This window comes from Balaenoptera ricei, chromosome 15 (assembly GCF_028023285.1).
Source record: "Balaenoptera ricei isolate mBalRic1 chromosome 15, mBalRic1.hap2, whole genome shotgun sequence".
Lineage (NCBI taxonomy): Eukaryota > Metazoa > Chordata > Mammalia > Artiodactyla > Balaenopteridae > Balaenoptera > Balaenoptera ricei.
This window is the reverse complement of record NC_082653.1, coordinates 32946657-32963851: the sequence shown is the minus strand read 5'-3', so window position 1 is coordinate 32963851 and position 17195 is coordinate 32946657. Positions and strand designations below refer to the sequence as shown.

At 43.7% G+C, this 17195-nt stretch overlaps 1 protein-coding gene across 1 annotated transcript in view; it reads left to right on the top strand.

The window, feature by feature from the left end:
- The window catches only part of RASSF2 (Ras association domain family member 2), a 38648-nt gene extending 28547 nt beyond the window's left edge, over positions 1-10101 (top strand). The window contains exons 6-11 of the mRNA XM_059895964.1: positions 1211-1371; positions 2622-2723; positions 4202-4253; positions 4742-4863; positions 6093-6190; positions 7365-10101. Coding sequence (XP_059751947.1) covers positions 1211-1371; positions 2622-2723; positions 4202-4253; positions 4742-4863; positions 6093-6190; positions 7365-7434 — 605 coding nt within the window. The 3' untranslated portion in view covers positions 7435-10101. The remainder of the gene's footprint in view (positions 1-1210; positions 1372-2621; positions 2724-4201; positions 4254-4741; positions 4864-6092; positions 6191-7364) is intronic.
- The last annotated feature ends 7094 nt before the right edge of the window (positions 10102-17195 follow it).

Here is a 17195-nt window from a genome sequence, read left to right as displayed (position 1 = left end):
GTTTAATAACATGTATACATGAGAGAGACCCAGAAAAACTGAGTAACTCACCAAAATGGCTGATGCCCTCACCTTAACTACCATCTTCAGCTAAAGACAAAAGAGGATGTTGGGGGTAGTGGTTTGGGACTTCAGGAGAGGAAGGCAATTCACATGGAGATGGAAAAGCAAACGTTTGGTAAACAAATGTTTGCTGGGCCTGCAAAGACAGTGTGACACAGGGTGGACTCTGATCTCTAAGAGTTTCCCTCACCACATTTAGCCCATATTCTCTGCAGATGTCTCTGGTGATAACTCTAGTCCAGTAATAAGCCTGCTATCTAAATTCTTCAGGCAGTTAGGGGAAAAGGCAGAGTTTCTTCCTGAGTCTTTTTGACTGAAAAATTGTTCACAACCTAAAAGTTTAGAGTTATGTTTTATTCGGCGAATATTCTTAGGACTTCAAGCCTGGAAGGTAGCATCTCAAGTAACCCTGAGAGAACTGCTCTGAGGAGGCAAAGGGGGAGCTAGGATACATAGGAGCTTTGCAACAAAGGGCAGGTAGTTTGAATGTCAAAAGATTATTGTTTATTAAAGAAAACCAGATATCCCAAGTTAAGGAATTTAGCTCTTTTCTGTGTATGGGAAGATGCAAGAGTCTGGGCTCATTGAAATCATTACTTTGATATGAACCTCAGCTATCTGGGGCCAGTATCCTGTGCTTTCACCTCGAGTTTCCTCATGGGTCACCGTGGGGAGTGGCTGCAGTCTGATGGCTGCTAGATGGCAGGTATTCTTTTCCGTCCTGAGTCCCCTTAGAGCTAACCAGCTCACCATCACCTGTGGCTGCAATCTCTGATGACTGTGATATCCTTTGTTTACTGATATAGCAGGCTATATTTCATTTATCAGTCTTTTGGGGCTTGATTGTTTTCAGCATGCCAGAGACATTTTGGGGTAGCAAGTTTTGCTCCCCTACAATGACAGTGGTGGAGCTGGGGTTTGAACCTAGGAGTCTGGCTCTAAAGTCTGTGCTCTGAACTTTGTCACTGTATTGCTTCTTGGTAAATTATGCATCATGTTTTTCCCCCAGCAGGAAATACTGTTTTTATAAAATATATTTTTGAGAAAGCTGTAGGTGCTGTAGCATTGGTCAGGAAGAGGGTACTCTGTGCACACTGCCACATCCCAGGTCCAGGCAGACAGAGCTCATCTTCCCCTTCCCTCTCAGACTCCAGGGGCCTGAAGTCCCTGCAGGAAGACACCCCACAACTGATGCGCACACGCAGTGATGTTGGGGTACGTCGTCGTGGCAATGTGAGGACACCCAGCGACCAGCGGCGAATCAGACGCCACCGCTTCTCCATCAACGGCCATTTCTACAACCATAAGGTAGAGGCGATAGGGTGGCAGGGGGCAAGGGTCAGCCCCAGTGGGGGCAAGACCCCTTCCTGGGCAGCTGCCACCTCAGGGCTGCAGACTCCTGGGAAGCCGCTCAGTCTTTGGGTCATGAGTGGGCTGCAGGCTCTGCTGGCTCTGAGAGAGATAAGGGCCTCCGGATCAGGAGCCCTCCTAGATGATGGTGTTGTAGGAAAAAATGGGGTGCAAGAGGATGGTCACGTCCCAGGTCTCGGGTGAGTCCGGTGGCCCCAAGGCAATGGGTCGTTCGGGAATATGAGAGCAGCCCTGGGCTGTGGGGGTGATTCGTTTTTATGGGCTGGGTAATTTCATAGGCTAATAAGTGGGAGGAGTATTATAACTATCTTGGAGAAGGGGTGGGGATTTCCATGAATTGGGCCACCACTCACTTTTTGGCCTTTTATGGTCGACCTCGGAACTGTCGTGGCACCTGTGGGTGTGTCATTTAGATGCTAATGTATTATAATGAGTGTATAATGAGGTGAAGGTCTACTGGAAGTCAAATCTTCTGCCGTCTTGGGCCTAGTAGGTTCTAACCAGTTTTTGTGGTATCCTGTTCTTAATGGCTGTGTCATTAATGGTTGTGCCCTGCCCCCTTTCTTCCTGTCTCAGTGGGTGAGATGTGAGATGACCCCACAAACGGCCCTCATCAGAAACCCCCCCATCCACATGTTACTCTCTTTCTGCACCATGTGCCTCCAGCTGCTATGTGGCCTGACTTCTCTGTGAGTTAAGGGCTGCCCTGAAATAGAGCTGCAGAGCTCAGATCACCCACCTCACCCCAAGCTAGCTGACTCTCCTTCCTTCCTGCTGCTTGGTTTGAATCTGGCCCTAGAAACAAGTGCATCATGGAAGAGTGGTCACAGCCCTCCTCATGTTGAAGTCGTAGTAGAAGGGGCTTTGTGTGTGCTTTATTTGGAGGGAGTGCCTCCCTTATCTGGTCCTCTTTCCCTCCTCAGCGCTGCCGTTTGGCAAGCTCAGACCCCTCAAGCCTCCTGCAGCGGGGTGGGTGCGAGCTCCTGAGCTAGGCAAAGCCCAGGGCTCTTTCTTGACATCAAAACCCAATGCTTCTACGTTGTAAGGGACAGAGGACTCTCAGGGAGCACAGGTTGAGTGCCATTGTCCCTGTCCCTTTACCCCAGGTAACAGGGCCAGGACACCTGGGTTTTAGTGCCCCATCCTTGTCTGTACACTCACGCTGAGCTGGACCCCTCTATTGACAGACGTCAGTGTTCACGCCGGCCTATGGCTCCATCACCAATGTCCGCATCAACAGCACTATGACCACTCCACAGGTCCTGAAGTTGCTGCTCAACAAATTTAAGGCAAGTTCCCTCTGCTGGCTGGCCTCAGACAGTGGCATGTGTGCCTTGGGGCCCCCAGAAGTGTAGAGGTGGGGGCTATGGAGAGTGTGTGGTAAGGGAGGCACCGGGCAGAGAAGGTTTAGGTTCTTTAGACCCCACGACATCAGCATCACCTGGGAGCTTGTTAGAAAAGTAGGTTCTCAGGCCTCCCTCTCCCCCAAATCAGACCCAATGAAGCGGAAACTCGGAGATGAGGCCAGGGATCCTGTTCCACAAGACTTACAGGGATTCTGGTGCCACTGAAGCCTGAGAAGCACCTGCCCTCAGGTGCTTTATGGACCTCCAGAGAAGGACCCTGGACCTGATGACTGCTTCAGGGCTCCATGCACATATCGACTTCTGTGCATTTGGGGAACCTACTTTGATGAGCCTTCAATAGATGTGAAAATTATAGTGCATGAGTGTTTTTGAAGTCCTGTTGCTCTGTATGTTTTCCACAATACCCTTCTAAGTCTTTTGGAAACGAAGTATCCTTATTTCTAATAGAAGCCAGTGTGTCCTAGTGGTTTAAAGCCTAGGCTCTGTGTTTGAATCTCTATCTATAACCTGCCGGTTGGAGGAGTTGGACAAGTGACTTAAGCTCCCTGTGCTTCTGCCTCACCATCAGTAAAATGAGGTTAACAGGACCCCATTACTGGTGTCAACTGAAAAAAAATTGCACAACTTAAAGTTGAGAGTTATGTTTTATTCAGCAAATATTCTTAGGACTTCAAGCCCAGAAGGCAGCATCTCAAGTAACCCTGAGAGAACTGCTCCGAGGAGGTGAAGGGGGAGCTAGGATACATAGGAGTTTTGTCACAAAGGGCAGGTAGTCTGAATGTCAAAAGATTATTGTTAATTAAAGAAAATCAGATATCTCAAGTTAAGGAATTTAGCGTTTTCCTACATATGGAAAGATGCAAGAGTCTGGGCTCACTGAAATCATTCCTTTGATACACACCTTAGCTATCTGGGGCCAGTATCCTGTTTTCTCATCCTGAGTTTCCTCAGGGCTCACCGTTGGGAGTGGCTGCAGTCTGATGGCTGCAAGATGGCAGGTATTCTTTGTTTCTTTCCTGAGTCCTCTCAGGGCTCACCAGCTCACCATCGGAGGTGGCTGCAATTGCTGATGACTGTGACATCCTTTGTTTACTGATATGGCAAGCAATATTTTATTTCTCTCTGGATTGTCATGAGTATTAGATGAGTTAAAGCATGTAGAGTTTGTTAGAACTGTGCCTGGCATGGTGCAATAAATGTTAGCTCTTATTACCTATTATTATTGATAATGTTACCACCCCATTTCCTCACCACTTTTAAATGCTGTAGATAAATAGCCCTCCCCTCAAAAGAGCCTATCATTTATTTAGCTTTGCAGTGTTCAAAAAGAAGAAGTGGCCACAGTTAGGATATGTAAATATATGCTTTCAGCAAGTATCTTTTGCTCCTTCCTGATTCAGATTGAGAACTCAGCGGAGGAGTTTGCTTTGTATGTGGTCCATACCAGTGGTGGTAAGTATAAAGAACACAGTATACTTAAAACTTTTAATTAACTCAAAATAACAAGTTAAAAAAAAAAAATCTCTGCCTCATTTGCTTGTTGCTTGGGTTTTGGAAACTTCCAAATGTTGTTTGCCTCCAAGGCTGGTGAGCTCGCTGGATGAGTCCACCGGAGAATGCCATATATGGTCAGTAAACTAACCCTAAAACTTAACTGCCTATTAAAAAAAGAACTGGATTTTCTCAAAGCACAGAGAAAACCAGATTCTCCAATGCAGCATCTTCCAAAGGGCTTGAGGCATGGAAGTATTTTTGACGGGTAGGGGAGCGGCAACAGTTGCTTTGAACTGTTGAATTGTTCATTTACAAATCAGTCTCCTGACTTGTATGGCCAAATCTCCTGAGGTGCCTGGTCCATTTGGGCCCCTGAGTTGACAACTACTTAAGGTGAGAAAGGCCTCAGGCAACTCAGGGCTGCTTCTGGCTGTGTGTGGTTCCAGAGAAACAGAAGCTGAAGAACACTGATTACCCCCTGATTGCCCGGATCCTCCAGGGCCCATGTGAGCAGGTCTCCAAAGTGTTCCTTATGGAGAAGGACCAAGTGGAGGAAGTCACCTATGATGTGAGTCCCTTTTCAGCCAGATGTCTGTCCCAGGAGGGTGGGGGATTTTGTTGGGTAAACTACAACTGGGGTATAGCTTGGCTTTTTGGCCAAGGACCAGGCCCTGTTTTGTTGCTATTTCTCAATACCAGGTATTCTTGAAACAGTAATGACCATGGGGCCAGGAAAATGAATGCAGAAGCTAGGTTGAGGTGTGCCGTGTGGGAGTTAACTGGAAGAATGCTCAGGCACGAAATGATTTCCATAGAAGGAATAAATTTCTTGAGGCTTTCTGCGGTACTTAAGAGGGCTGATAAGTTTCTGCAAACCTTTTCCAAGCAACTTCAAGAAGTTAGCAGTGATTTTATAGCCTTTGCTATAGCAACAAACTTCCCCAAGTCTTAGTCACTTACAACAGCAAACATTTACTTTCTTGCTCCGGATTCTGCAGGCTGGTAGCAGTGGTTCTGCTTTAGATTGTGGGTTCAGCTCAGGTCGACATTGCATGTCTTATTCAGAGACCGAGGGTCAAGAGGCAGTGGCTACCTAGGTATGCTTCTCATGGCAGATGGCTGGAATGCAAGAAACCATGTAAGCTCCTTTGAAGCCACCACCTGGATTTAATGTATATCACATCCACACACCCATTCCATTGGCCAGAGCAAGTCACATAGCTGAGCCCACCCTTAACAGTATGGAGAAACATACTTCTCCCAAAGAGAAGAGTTGGTAGAACAGGGTGAGGGTTCTGGTGAGGGAGGAAGAGTGGCTGCTTAACTTCAGCTCACCTGGGAGCCACCCCCACGCTTATAGCCTCTCAGGAGGCAGTTCACATTTGGATGCCTGTTTGAGCCTTGAGGCACAAATCATCATTCTGAGTGATGGTTCCTTAATTTCTCTTAGGGGAGAGCAGAGAGATTTATTGAATATTATGTGTTCCAGTCTTCTCTGAATGACTGACAAGAGAACGTGATTTTCTATGTTTGACATCACCTCTCATGGATTGGATACATGAGATGAAAAATGAGAAGTTATGAGATGAAGTTATCATGTAAATGAAGTGATCTTCATCATAGACTCTATACCAGCCTTGAGAAGAATGAGGCTTGGCTCCTGCCTTTAAGGAAATCCCGGATTAGTGCAGAAATAGATTTCCCAAGGCTTTGTGCCTTATATGAAAGAGATGCCAAAAAAAATTAGAATAGTGCTGGGAGGGGTCTTGCACCCCAGACTTACTTTTTCCTCCCCAGGTGGCTCAGTATATAAAGTTTGAGATGCCTGTCCTTAAAAGCTTCATTCAGAAGCTCCAAGAGGAAGAAGATCGGGAAGTAAAGAAGCTGATGCGCAAGTAAGCATAGCCCCTGGGGTGGCTGGTTGGGTTTCTCCTGTGGCCTCAGTGAGAGGAGTCTCTGTTCAAGAGCCTTGCAGGGGCTGTGAGGAGCTGCTGCCTGGGACTGGGTCTTATGGACTGTGTTCAGGGGGCTTCCCATTGACAATGCCAGATCTCAGATCTCAGGTGGGGACTTGAAACATCAGTGTGTTGGTCATTCTGCTTCTCGTTCAACTTCTCATTTTGATGTGGGACATAAAATTGTTCCAAGGATTTCAGGAAGGTTGTCTCGGCAGTGGAAATTTGTCTGAGCAGAGTAACCCTAAAATCCCTTCCTCACATCCTTTCTCCCTTTTTAACATTTCTCTTCTGGAAATTGCATTTGGGTTGAAAAGTCCAGTACTAAAACTCCGTTCTGGGGAGGATTTTGTTATTTTTTTGTCATGTTTAGTCATAAAGTAGAGCTGCGTTTCATAGATATGACAGAAAAATTGATTTTTTTGCCACTAAAGTCAATGCTACATTTTCTGTGTTGATGATAATAACTAATATGATAGCAGTTAACATTTATTGAACACTTACTATGTGCCAAACTTTAAAAATAGTTTTGCTGTGCAGTGCAAAGCCACGTTAGCCCTGCATAACAGTGCCCACTCCAGTATCTGAATTACCATAATTCAAGGAAGGGATGAAAAAACCATACTCACCACCAAGCCATGGACCTCCATGCTTGGTAGTTGCTATAGCGTCTTTGGCAAAATGCAGATACTGATATTAGATTGAACCATATGAAGTTGCCATTTTTGTAGGCTCCCCCAAAATGGTAAAAGTAATGGCAATTTCATATGGTCCAGCCTAGGTGAGGATTATATGATACTCTATGCATAGTGCCTTGAGCATAGTAAGCACTCAACAAAGGGAATCCTTATTACTGTTCTTGTTATTTCACCTTCTCATTCTTCTTCTCCAGACTTTCTAATCATAGTAAAATAATTAGTTTGGAGTGAGCCTTTTCAGTCCCTTTCCTCCTGTTGTGGAAATGAACACAAGTAATGAAGTGGTTCAAGTGTGGGTCAGTGAGAGAAGCAAAGGGTTGGGACACTTGGCCCACACTGTGACCCAAGTGATGGGGGAGGGTCATGAGAAGGAGTGTGTTGCTTTCTGCTCTCCACCGAAGCTGTTCTGTCCCCAGGTACACCGTGCTCCGGCTAATGATTCGGCAGAGGCTGGAGGAGATAGCTGAGACCCCAGCAACAATCTGAGTCACAGGGAGGGGATCCAGACGCCATGGAGGGCATTGTTGACCTGAGAAGACTCACAGGAAGCTGGGCGCCTTCCATGGAAACGTTTAAATGCAAACCTTTCCAGCTCCCAAACCACCATGGAGAAGCCAGCAGACAACTCCCTGACCTTTCTTTCCCTGCTCCTTTCCTTCACTCATGAGGACTTTCAGTTTTTATTATAAGAAGAACCCAAAATGTGTGTGTGCATGTGTGTGTGCACATGGTACACATCCACATGCCTACATGATATATTCACATGCAATTCAATTCCAAGCAGCCAGCACAAGTGCTATGAGGCTGGCAGATGTTCTGCTTGTGGGCAGGAAAATCAGAGGAGTCACCGATCTGAGGGGTTTTAGGTTGAAGAAAAGATTTCTCCCCTCAAGTGCCAGGGAACAGCCATACATGTCTGCTTGTGTTTAGAAGGGGAGGGGGGCCCAGCAAACTCACCATTTGGGGTATTTTTATGTTAATAGCTATTCTCCCTGTATCCCTAGGAAGGATCTGCAAGTGTGAGATCCTTGGCAGTTAACAAATTAGTTAACAAACCATGCCCTTGGGGCAGTTCTGATGGAAAGAAAAAGATAAACCATTAGTGGGGTAGATGCAATAAGCCCACAGGTTTTTACACTGGAAACGTCAATTGTTTTAAATAACAAGGACATATGTGATGATCTGTGTGGATGCCAGTAAAGAATGGATTCTGCCTCCACCCTCACCTCCCTGGCTACCTCTAGGAGATAGCGGAGCCTGATGTTTGTCTCAGCATGCCAAGCTGATGACCCCAACTCTTTGGGGCCTCCCTGAGTTGAAAGAAGTATCTTATGAAACAGGCCTCACTGGTTTGTACATGGCGCCTGGTCTTGTATGGCTGGGAAGTTTCCCTCCTTAGAGAAATGTGGAGGTTCCTTGCAGAATGACAGGTGCCTGTAAGCCCAGCCCATTTTCATATCCAGTGGTCTTCTTGCACTTGGAGCTGAGGCCCTGCGTTTGCAAGGTCAAGGCTTAATACTTTCCAACCACTGGATTCTTGCAAGTTGCCCTCACGTTGTGTGTGGAGATGGACTCTAAGAATGAAGACTTGTCCTGCTACTGACCAAGTGTGGGGTTAAGGGATACCTTTTGGGCTGCCCCATGAAAGTGTGTAGATAGGATGGAGCTTCTCTCTCAGCTTCTCTGAGCAGCCACTTGGGTGATCTTGAGAGACTCCGATGGAGGGGGAAGGGCAGGAAGAGTCTGTCCTTCTGGGCCCCCATTGGTAAGATCGCCAGGTAGCTCAGCTCCAGTACAACTGATACTGTTTGAAGAGTGACAGATAGATGCTTGGAGCAGGTGCCTGACTGTGGAGGTCAACCAAGCAAGGCCAGAAGCTCCTAACACTGAGCCTTGTTGTGGTAGGGAAGCGCCCCATCTCTTCTCCACCTCCTCTCCAAAGAAGGTTTGGAGAGCTGGGCAGTTGAGGAAAGAAGAGCCACTGATCTGTGCCTGCAAGGACAGTGGACCTTTGCAGCGGAGCTGTTCCTGCCCAGGCACCCTTGCCCCCTACCTGCCCCTGTGGCTTCCATGGCCTCTTTAGATGGCTCACAGCTGTAGTCTCGCTGTTGACTTTCAAGAAGATGGCATGCTGCTACCTGGCATTTGGCTGAGGGTCTCTTAGCAAGCTTACCTCCTCTGGGGGGAGCACCACCAGCCCTGTGGGGGATGGACTGGAAATCTGGAGGGCCTTAGCCTCAATCATACACCTCAGTGGGCTTCTGCAAAATGCACAGAAAAAAATGGGGGCCCGGGGAGAGGCTTCCTTTGTTACAGATGGGAAAGAGCAGTTTTGTGAATGCAAACATACTTCCTGAGTTTTGCATTTGAGAAATGACTTGGAAAACTTTTCTTCCGGTTATTTTTATTTTGAACGTTCAAAGCCTTTGTTGGCCCCAGTAATCCTCCTTGAGTGGCTAGGGAAAAAATTTTCCACAAAGCAAATTACTAATGGCTAACTTTTATTGGACAGCCGTTTTTGCTTTATCAAAGTTCTCTTTAATTTGCACTAGCAATATGGTAGTGGTAAATATGGGAATGTTGCAAAATGTCAGATTTGCCAGATCACTTTCTCAGAAAGTGATACTGAGGTAGACTTGGCTTTTTAGAGATGGGGGGTTGGGGTGGAATTGAGGGGAAATCGCATCTTACATGATACATTCCACTTAATGCAGGCCGCACTTTTCCGTTTTGGCTCAGCCTGTTTAGAAATCATTTCTCACGTACTAATGACCCAGTCAGGAATTTTGGAAAGGTTCTTTGAAATAGCAGCAACTGAAAGAGACCCTCTGCTGTGATGTGGAGCTGGATTTTCTCACTGGTATCACATGGCCTTGCAGCTTTGAACTCCTGGACTGATTTGTGTGGGTTTATGTAATTGTGTGCAATGAACCTGAAATCGTGTGAAGAACAAAAAGGCCAATTTACAGGTTTTTTCCTCACTTGTGAAAAGCGGCGTAGCCACATCTGAGTCTTTTTCCAGGGGCTTATGTTACAAGGTGATCAAATGAAGGAAAAACCTGAGTTTATCGTTGGGAAGGGGATCCAGTCCCCCTGGTGATGATGGAATTAAGCACAAGGTCACATTCTTAATCATCACATTAGTGGGAAGGCGAGGCGTTAAATTGTGGGGGGAGGGGGAGTGGTTACCTTGGGGAGGGATTGAAAAGCACAAACAATAGGTTTGCCTGTGCAAACTGGTGAGGAATGTGTACACTGGTCTCCAGACTTGTGGACTTTGTGAGTTGAGGTTGAGGTGGGAGGATCTTGGATTAGCCACCTACCCCTGTGACAAATGCTGAGCCCTGAGGTTGAGGTTTTGGTCTGAGACTTCAAGGAGAAATATTTTTACCCTTCCCTCCTCTCTACCAGAAAGAAAACAATACTCTCTCCTAGGGACCTCCAGATAAAGACATTTTATCATCTCTGTAGATAAGACTTTAGGATATAAAGACCAAAACAAACAAACAAAAACACTCAAGAAACAAACTCTGTTCTCTGATGCAAACATGTCTTGGCAAGAATTCTTTTCTTTGGAGTTGGGCTGTTATTTCAGTGTTAGGAGGTTGGAAGGAGAAATGGACCAGAGAAAGGCAGGAAGCTCTCTTAAGAAAAGAGACGCTCTCTTTAAAAAACAAAACTATTTCAAAGCTCTGTAGCACACAGAACGTGGTGCCATAGATACATCTCCAAGAGAAATTCCTATATGAACAAAGGAATTCCAGTGCCTCATAGCGACAAAACCATGATGTGAGGGCCAAGGTAGGAGGCAGAGATCTCCTTGAACACCTCTTGCAGCAGTGCAAATTCTCGAGTCAAGCCTCTACGAAAATTGTTTTACACGAAGTCTTCTTGTTGGAGGCAGATGAGTTGAGGAATGATCTCCTAGAGAGGTAAAAATAAAGACAAATGTGGCACCCCTTCTTTCATAGGGAATTGACAGTGTTTACCCTGTCATGGGAGGTGACAGCGCCCCCTGTGTTATAGCCAGGCACCAGACATGGACAAGCTGTGAAAGGAGAGCCTCAGTTTTCCTGTGGAGTCTCCCTGGCAATCGCAGACCTGTTTCCCAGGCTGATGGTTTCTGGTGTGTTACCGCTAGTGTTTCTTAAGGGTTTCCTCACTTGATTTAGCTTTGTGAAGTATCTTTTTTCTTAATCATAACTTGCTTTTCGAGCAATGGTACATGACCTCATTCAATGTTTGGTTCTGAAGTTATAAACTGATGTGTTTAGGTATCTTAATGTAACTTGGCAAGTCCTCAGTAGGGAGCTGTGAATTTCTGTAACATTTTGATATGTTTTAAAGCACCTGACTTAGATCTTGTTGAATAAAGCACTTTCAAAGAGAAGTCCCCGGTGGACAGGTGTGTGTGTGTCCGCTGCATTACAGGAGGGTTGGGGATGGGAAAGTGAAGGTGCATCCAGGAGACGCTTTGATTTTCTTTTCAGAGTTTATGGTTTGACTGCACTCAGACTTGGTTCTAATGTTCCAAAAAGGAAGTGAAATGAGAATATTCCCTATGAATCTTGGGTTCAGGCCCTGGTGGAGCCAAGAATTGTAGAAACAGCTGGGAACAGCTATTCAGTGAGGCTGGATTTTTGTCCTAACTCTACCCTTGGCTTGTTGGGGCCAATTCACTGAACCTTTTTCTAGGACTTGGTTTCCTCATCTGTAAAATGGCCAAGCCACTGTCAGGGTTTGGGGATCTGGGCTTGCCTCTGTTGGAGGCACAGCCCCCCAGGGGTTGCCAAGCCTAAGACCTTTAGACTAGGGCCCAAGTTCCACGCTATGGTGTGAGGCAAGTGTGATGGTTAATTTTATGTGCAACTTGGCTAGGTCATGGTACCCAGATATTTGGTCAAACACTAGTCTGGGTATTGCTGTGATGGTATTTTTAAATGAGAGTAACATTTAAATCAATAGACTTTGAGTAAAGCAAATCACCCTCCATAATGTGGGTGGGCCTCATCCAATCAATTGAAGGCTGTAACAGAAAAACACTGACTCACCTGAGGGAGGGAATTCTGCCTCCAGTCTGCCTTTGGACTTCAGCTGCAACATTGGCTCTTCTCTGGGCCTCCAGATGTCCAGCCTACCCTTCAGATTTTGGACTTCCCAGCTCTCACAATTGCATGAGCCAATTCCTTAAAGTAGATCCCTATCTAGCTATCTATCTATCTATCTATCTATCTATCTATCATCTCTCTCCATCCTGTTGGTTCTGTTTCTCTGGAGAACTCTAACACAGAGAGAGGTTGTGTGGCTGGTTCATAACATTTAAATATGTGATTGACAGTTGTCTTTCTAGGAAATCTGGCCATGGAGCATAAAGAGTGACCAACAGGGCTTCCCTGGTGGTGCAGTGGTTGAGAATCCGCCTGCCAATGCAGGGGACACGGGTTCGAGCCCTGGTCTGGGAAGATCCCACATGCCGCGGAGCAACTGGGCCCGTGAGCCACAGCTACTGAGCCTGTGCGTCTGGAGCCTGTGCTCCGCAACAAGAGAGGCCGCGATAGTAAGAGGCCCGCGCACCGCGATGAAGAGTGGCCCCCGCTTGCCGCAAGTAGAGAAAGCCCTCGCACAGAAACGAAGACCCAACACAGCCAAAAATTAATTAATTAATTAATTAATTTAAAAAAAATAATAAAATTAAAAAAAAAAGAGTGACCAACGTAATCTGGCCTCTAGAAAAAGGTAGCAACCAAGACAAGATTTTTATCAATGCTGCCAAACAATGCTTATAGGTATTTAAAAAGAGAGAAAAGTTTGGATAATGGTGGTTCCCCTTTAATTGTTGTTTTGATTTCTTACATTTAGAGTTTTCACTCCAAGCAGTAGCTTTTTAGGTGCTGAATTAACTAAACTGAGTAAAATAGATGAGCAGACAGGTAACACTTCCAAGGCAGTGAGGTTTTTGTGCTGTACAGTATGTGGATGTAGGCAACATAAACAAAAGATAAATGGTCTGTTTGGGGCCCCACCAAGACCCCAAATCAGGCAGTAAACTTTATAGAATTAAAGAGTGCCTGAAGTCACCCAGCAAATACTAATAGCCGCTGCCAAAGGAGTTGGCAGTTTTTGTCTTGCTTTATGAAAACAGATTTTATGAAATAATTTATTGGTATCCATTTTAGGTAATGAAGCTCTTACTGAATGGAGTTTGCTGTGAGCACCAGACTTTACTGTAAAGTTCTGAATACATTTGAGTAGGTTTTGCTGGAATGCTTAGATGCAAGAAAACCTACTGAAAATTGAACTTGGGTAAAATTGACATTGTTCTTTTCATTTTAAAACCAAGCAAAATAGGGGGTGGGGGGAATGCAGGGGAGAAAAAAAAACCAACCAAACAAAATAAAAATGATTATTTATTATTTAAGTATGTAATTATATAACAATAACTATGTAAATTAACTTTATAGAAATAATACCTTATAAATATATACTTTATAAGTACATAAGTTTAGAAGTTTTAAAACTATGGGCTCATTGGTAGGGGCTGTAAGTCCTGGTTTGCTCAGGACAATTCCAATTTATGTCCATTGCTCTAGTGTAATTATCAATAGCACCCCCTTTTGCTCTCAAAATGTCCCATTGTGGATGATATATATGGTCACTCTATGCATTGGCCAAAAAGCAGCTTATCACAATTTTAATATGTGAGATTTTTAAGTAAAGCTGTAAGTTGGAATCTAAATGTTAAGTTTAAACTTTAGGCTAGAACTGAAATCTAAACCCATGTTTTGGTGGAAGGCAGAATATAATATGGATATTTTATATATCACTGTTTTGATAATGCTGATTTAAATGTTCTTGCATTAGAGCAAAATCCATTTTTCTTTTGGAGTTTTAAAACTGGACACATTAGCACTAACTTGTGACTTTGAATGTCACACTACCTGTGTCTGCAGAACCATCTAAGGGATCAGCAGCAACCAGATTTGGGTCTCTTAAAATATCCTCCACTGAGAGAAACCTGGGCCCCCGGAGGGTGGCTTGTGCCAAAGCTTGGATCAGAAGGAACAGGTCAGCGTGGGTTGTCTTACTAATGGGAATAATTATGTCTCAGAGATGTCTGAAGTGTAATTTCAGGAACAAACTGCTGATGAGAACTCCCACACATAGCCAATATTGAATGTCTGGGGCCATAAAAAGCCTGGAATCCAAAATAACCCCAAAGAAAGATTTTTAAAGGCAAGGGACATACTTACAGAAATGTAATGTATTGTTTAACTTAAATTGTTAAAGTTCCTTCACCAAATTTTGGCAATAACATGAGTGGTCACAAACATTAATATAAGTAGTTTGGCCAAAACCCTTAAGTTAACTAAGCAAAAAGAGCAAACTACAACATCCATGACCCATTAAAAGAAACCAACAAATAAAAGTTGAATTTAAAACGGTCAGAATAATCTAGAGAGAAATTATTAGAAATAATAAATTGATTTTACAAGGTTGCTAAAACAATGTGACTATATACAAATTAATTTTATTTCTATGTATCAGCAATAAAAGATTAGAAAATAAAATTTAAAAATGGAAAAGTATACTTCATTTATGAATTGGAAAGATAGCAACTCTCTTCAAATTGATCTAAGTAATCCCAATAAAAAGCCAAGTAGGTATACCTCAATCAAAAAAAAGCCAAAGCCAAGTAGGACTTTTTCTTTCTTTCTCCTTTCCTTCTGTGATAATGCTACAGTTAAAATAAAAACCATAAACATGGATATCATTCAGCCATTAAAAGTATAATTATAAATTTATTTAGAAACATTGGAAAACATTACATAAAGTGAATAAAATTGCATGTTCAGTATCATTGCAGGCCTATATATAAAAGCCTATGAAAAAAGTTACCTTGGAGTGGTGAGATTATGTTTTCTTTATGTTTCTATTACATTAGCTTTTTTTTTTTTTTTGGCGGCACGCGGCTTGGGGGATCTTTGTTCCCCCACCAAGGATGGAACCTGTGCGCCCTGTAGTGGAAGCTCAGAGTCCGAACCACTGGACTGCCAGGGAATTCCCTACATTGGCTTTTGGATTAAAATTTCCTGTTTAGTGTGTCCAAAAGTACATGTACATGTAAAAACACACAAAAATGAAAACAATGGCCAGAGGATTAAAGCCAGCTATGCCCTCATCTCCCTGCCAGTGTCAGTTTTCTCCAAGCACAAGACTTCAAAATCCCGTTGTAACACGAGGCCCATCGTGCAACTGAAATGCAGTCTCTATATGCCAAAACCATATGTGTGTGTGTGTTTGCAATGTACACGCACCACACACACACACATACAGACACCAGAATGGAAAGATCACATCCATAGTTCTAAGGTCTTTGAGAAAACCAGCCACTCTGATGTCTTGAGTGTGCTGAAGGCTGGAGTCTCCATGTGAGAAACTCGGGAGCTCCCTGTGTTTAGTCTCAGTCACCCTGGACACCAAACACACTTTCTAATTGTACTCTCACTGCTCCTTTCAGGAACTGGACAAGCAAAGGCTTTCAAAAGGAGAAAAAAAATGCCTATCATAAATTCTGGAAACCTGAGGTTCACCAGAATATACCATCAGATTGCTCTGCTTTCAGTTTCTTACATTCTGAAGTTCTCTTTATTAAGAATTGGGTACAAGAAGCAAGGCCTGCTTGGCTAATCAAAGCCTTTTATGGTAGATTCTGGATAAATGTGTGCTTCATCCCACTGTAGCGCACAGGACACTCCCTATTTCCCTATCCTTCTCATGCACCTGGAGGTCTGAGCCAGGAGGTTTGACCTACATTCCCACAAAGCACTTTTCCCAAGGGCTTTAGGGAAGATGATGTCTGGGGATAGTGGCATTGAAGATTCTTCCTGGAGTGACTCAGATAATTATCAAATAAATTGATAATTTATTTATCAATTTAATAAATTGATAAATTTATTAAATTGATAAATTTAATCAGGTATCTACCAGCACCCTAAAAAGATATGCACACTCTTCCAACAATAAATAATACTAAAATAACTCAAATGATCCTAAGTGATCCTAAAATGCCCTTAGAATCTCTCCACCCTAGAAAAACTCGAGGATTCTGAAGATCCTTGTAAATCCCATGCCAGTGGTTTTGAACTTCAGGTAGCATCGATGATTTATTTATTTTCTCCACTAGAACCCAAACTCTATGAGGGTAACCTCAACACCCAGAGTAGGACATGACTCTTGGTAGGCACCTTGATAATATTTGTGCAATGAACAAATGAATATCCAGATGTACCCCAAACACAAAGACCTCAAAATGCGAAGACCACCAAGGCTAACAACCTCAAGATCTTGACCCAAATTCTTTATCACAATCACTATAATCCCTCTTAAAATGACTTTTCTTTTCTTTTCTTTTTTTTTTTTTGGCTGTGCCTCATGGCCATGACAGTAAAAGCCTGGAATTCTAACCACTAGGCCACTAGGGAACTCCCTAAAATGACTTTAGATCATCCCAAACTATCCGATGGGCCATGAATCACTGCAAATGGACCATAAATTACTGCAAATGATCCTAAACCCTTGGTGATCCTAAATACCTGAAATGGCCTCCGACTTCAAACAATCTTGAAGATCCTGAAGAGGCATAAATTACTCAAAATGACTTAAGCCCTAAGTGAATGCCAATGACTTTAAATGATGCCAAATGATATAAAACATCCTTCAAAAACTCTAAGCAATCCAAGTAGAAGCTAAACACTGGAAATCTCTAGAAGACCTTCAATATTTTGACTCCTAAATGATCCTAACTCTAAATACATAAAATATCCTGAATGATGAAAATGACCCTAATTCTAAGGACTTTAAAGAATCCAATAATTTCAATGACCCAATGGCTAATGCATCTAAAAATCCTAAAGCTCTAATGATTGGAAATGGTCCCAAATGACCCTGCACTATCCTAGAAGAGAGGTCTTCTTGGGGGAATCTTGTTAAGATGTTGATTCTGTAGATCTGAGGGGGGGCTTGAGACCCTGCCTTACTATCAGACTCTCAGGGGATGCCATTGTTGCTGGTTCACAAATCACACTCTGAACAACAAGGATAGAAGTCACATAAACCTGGATGGCCCCAAAGGATCCTAAGAAAACTAAAACAACCCTACATTCTAAAATGTCCTCAAAGATCCTAAACAAAACTAGACCCTAAATCCTAAACAGTACTAAACATCCTTAGGTTTCTTAAATGATGCT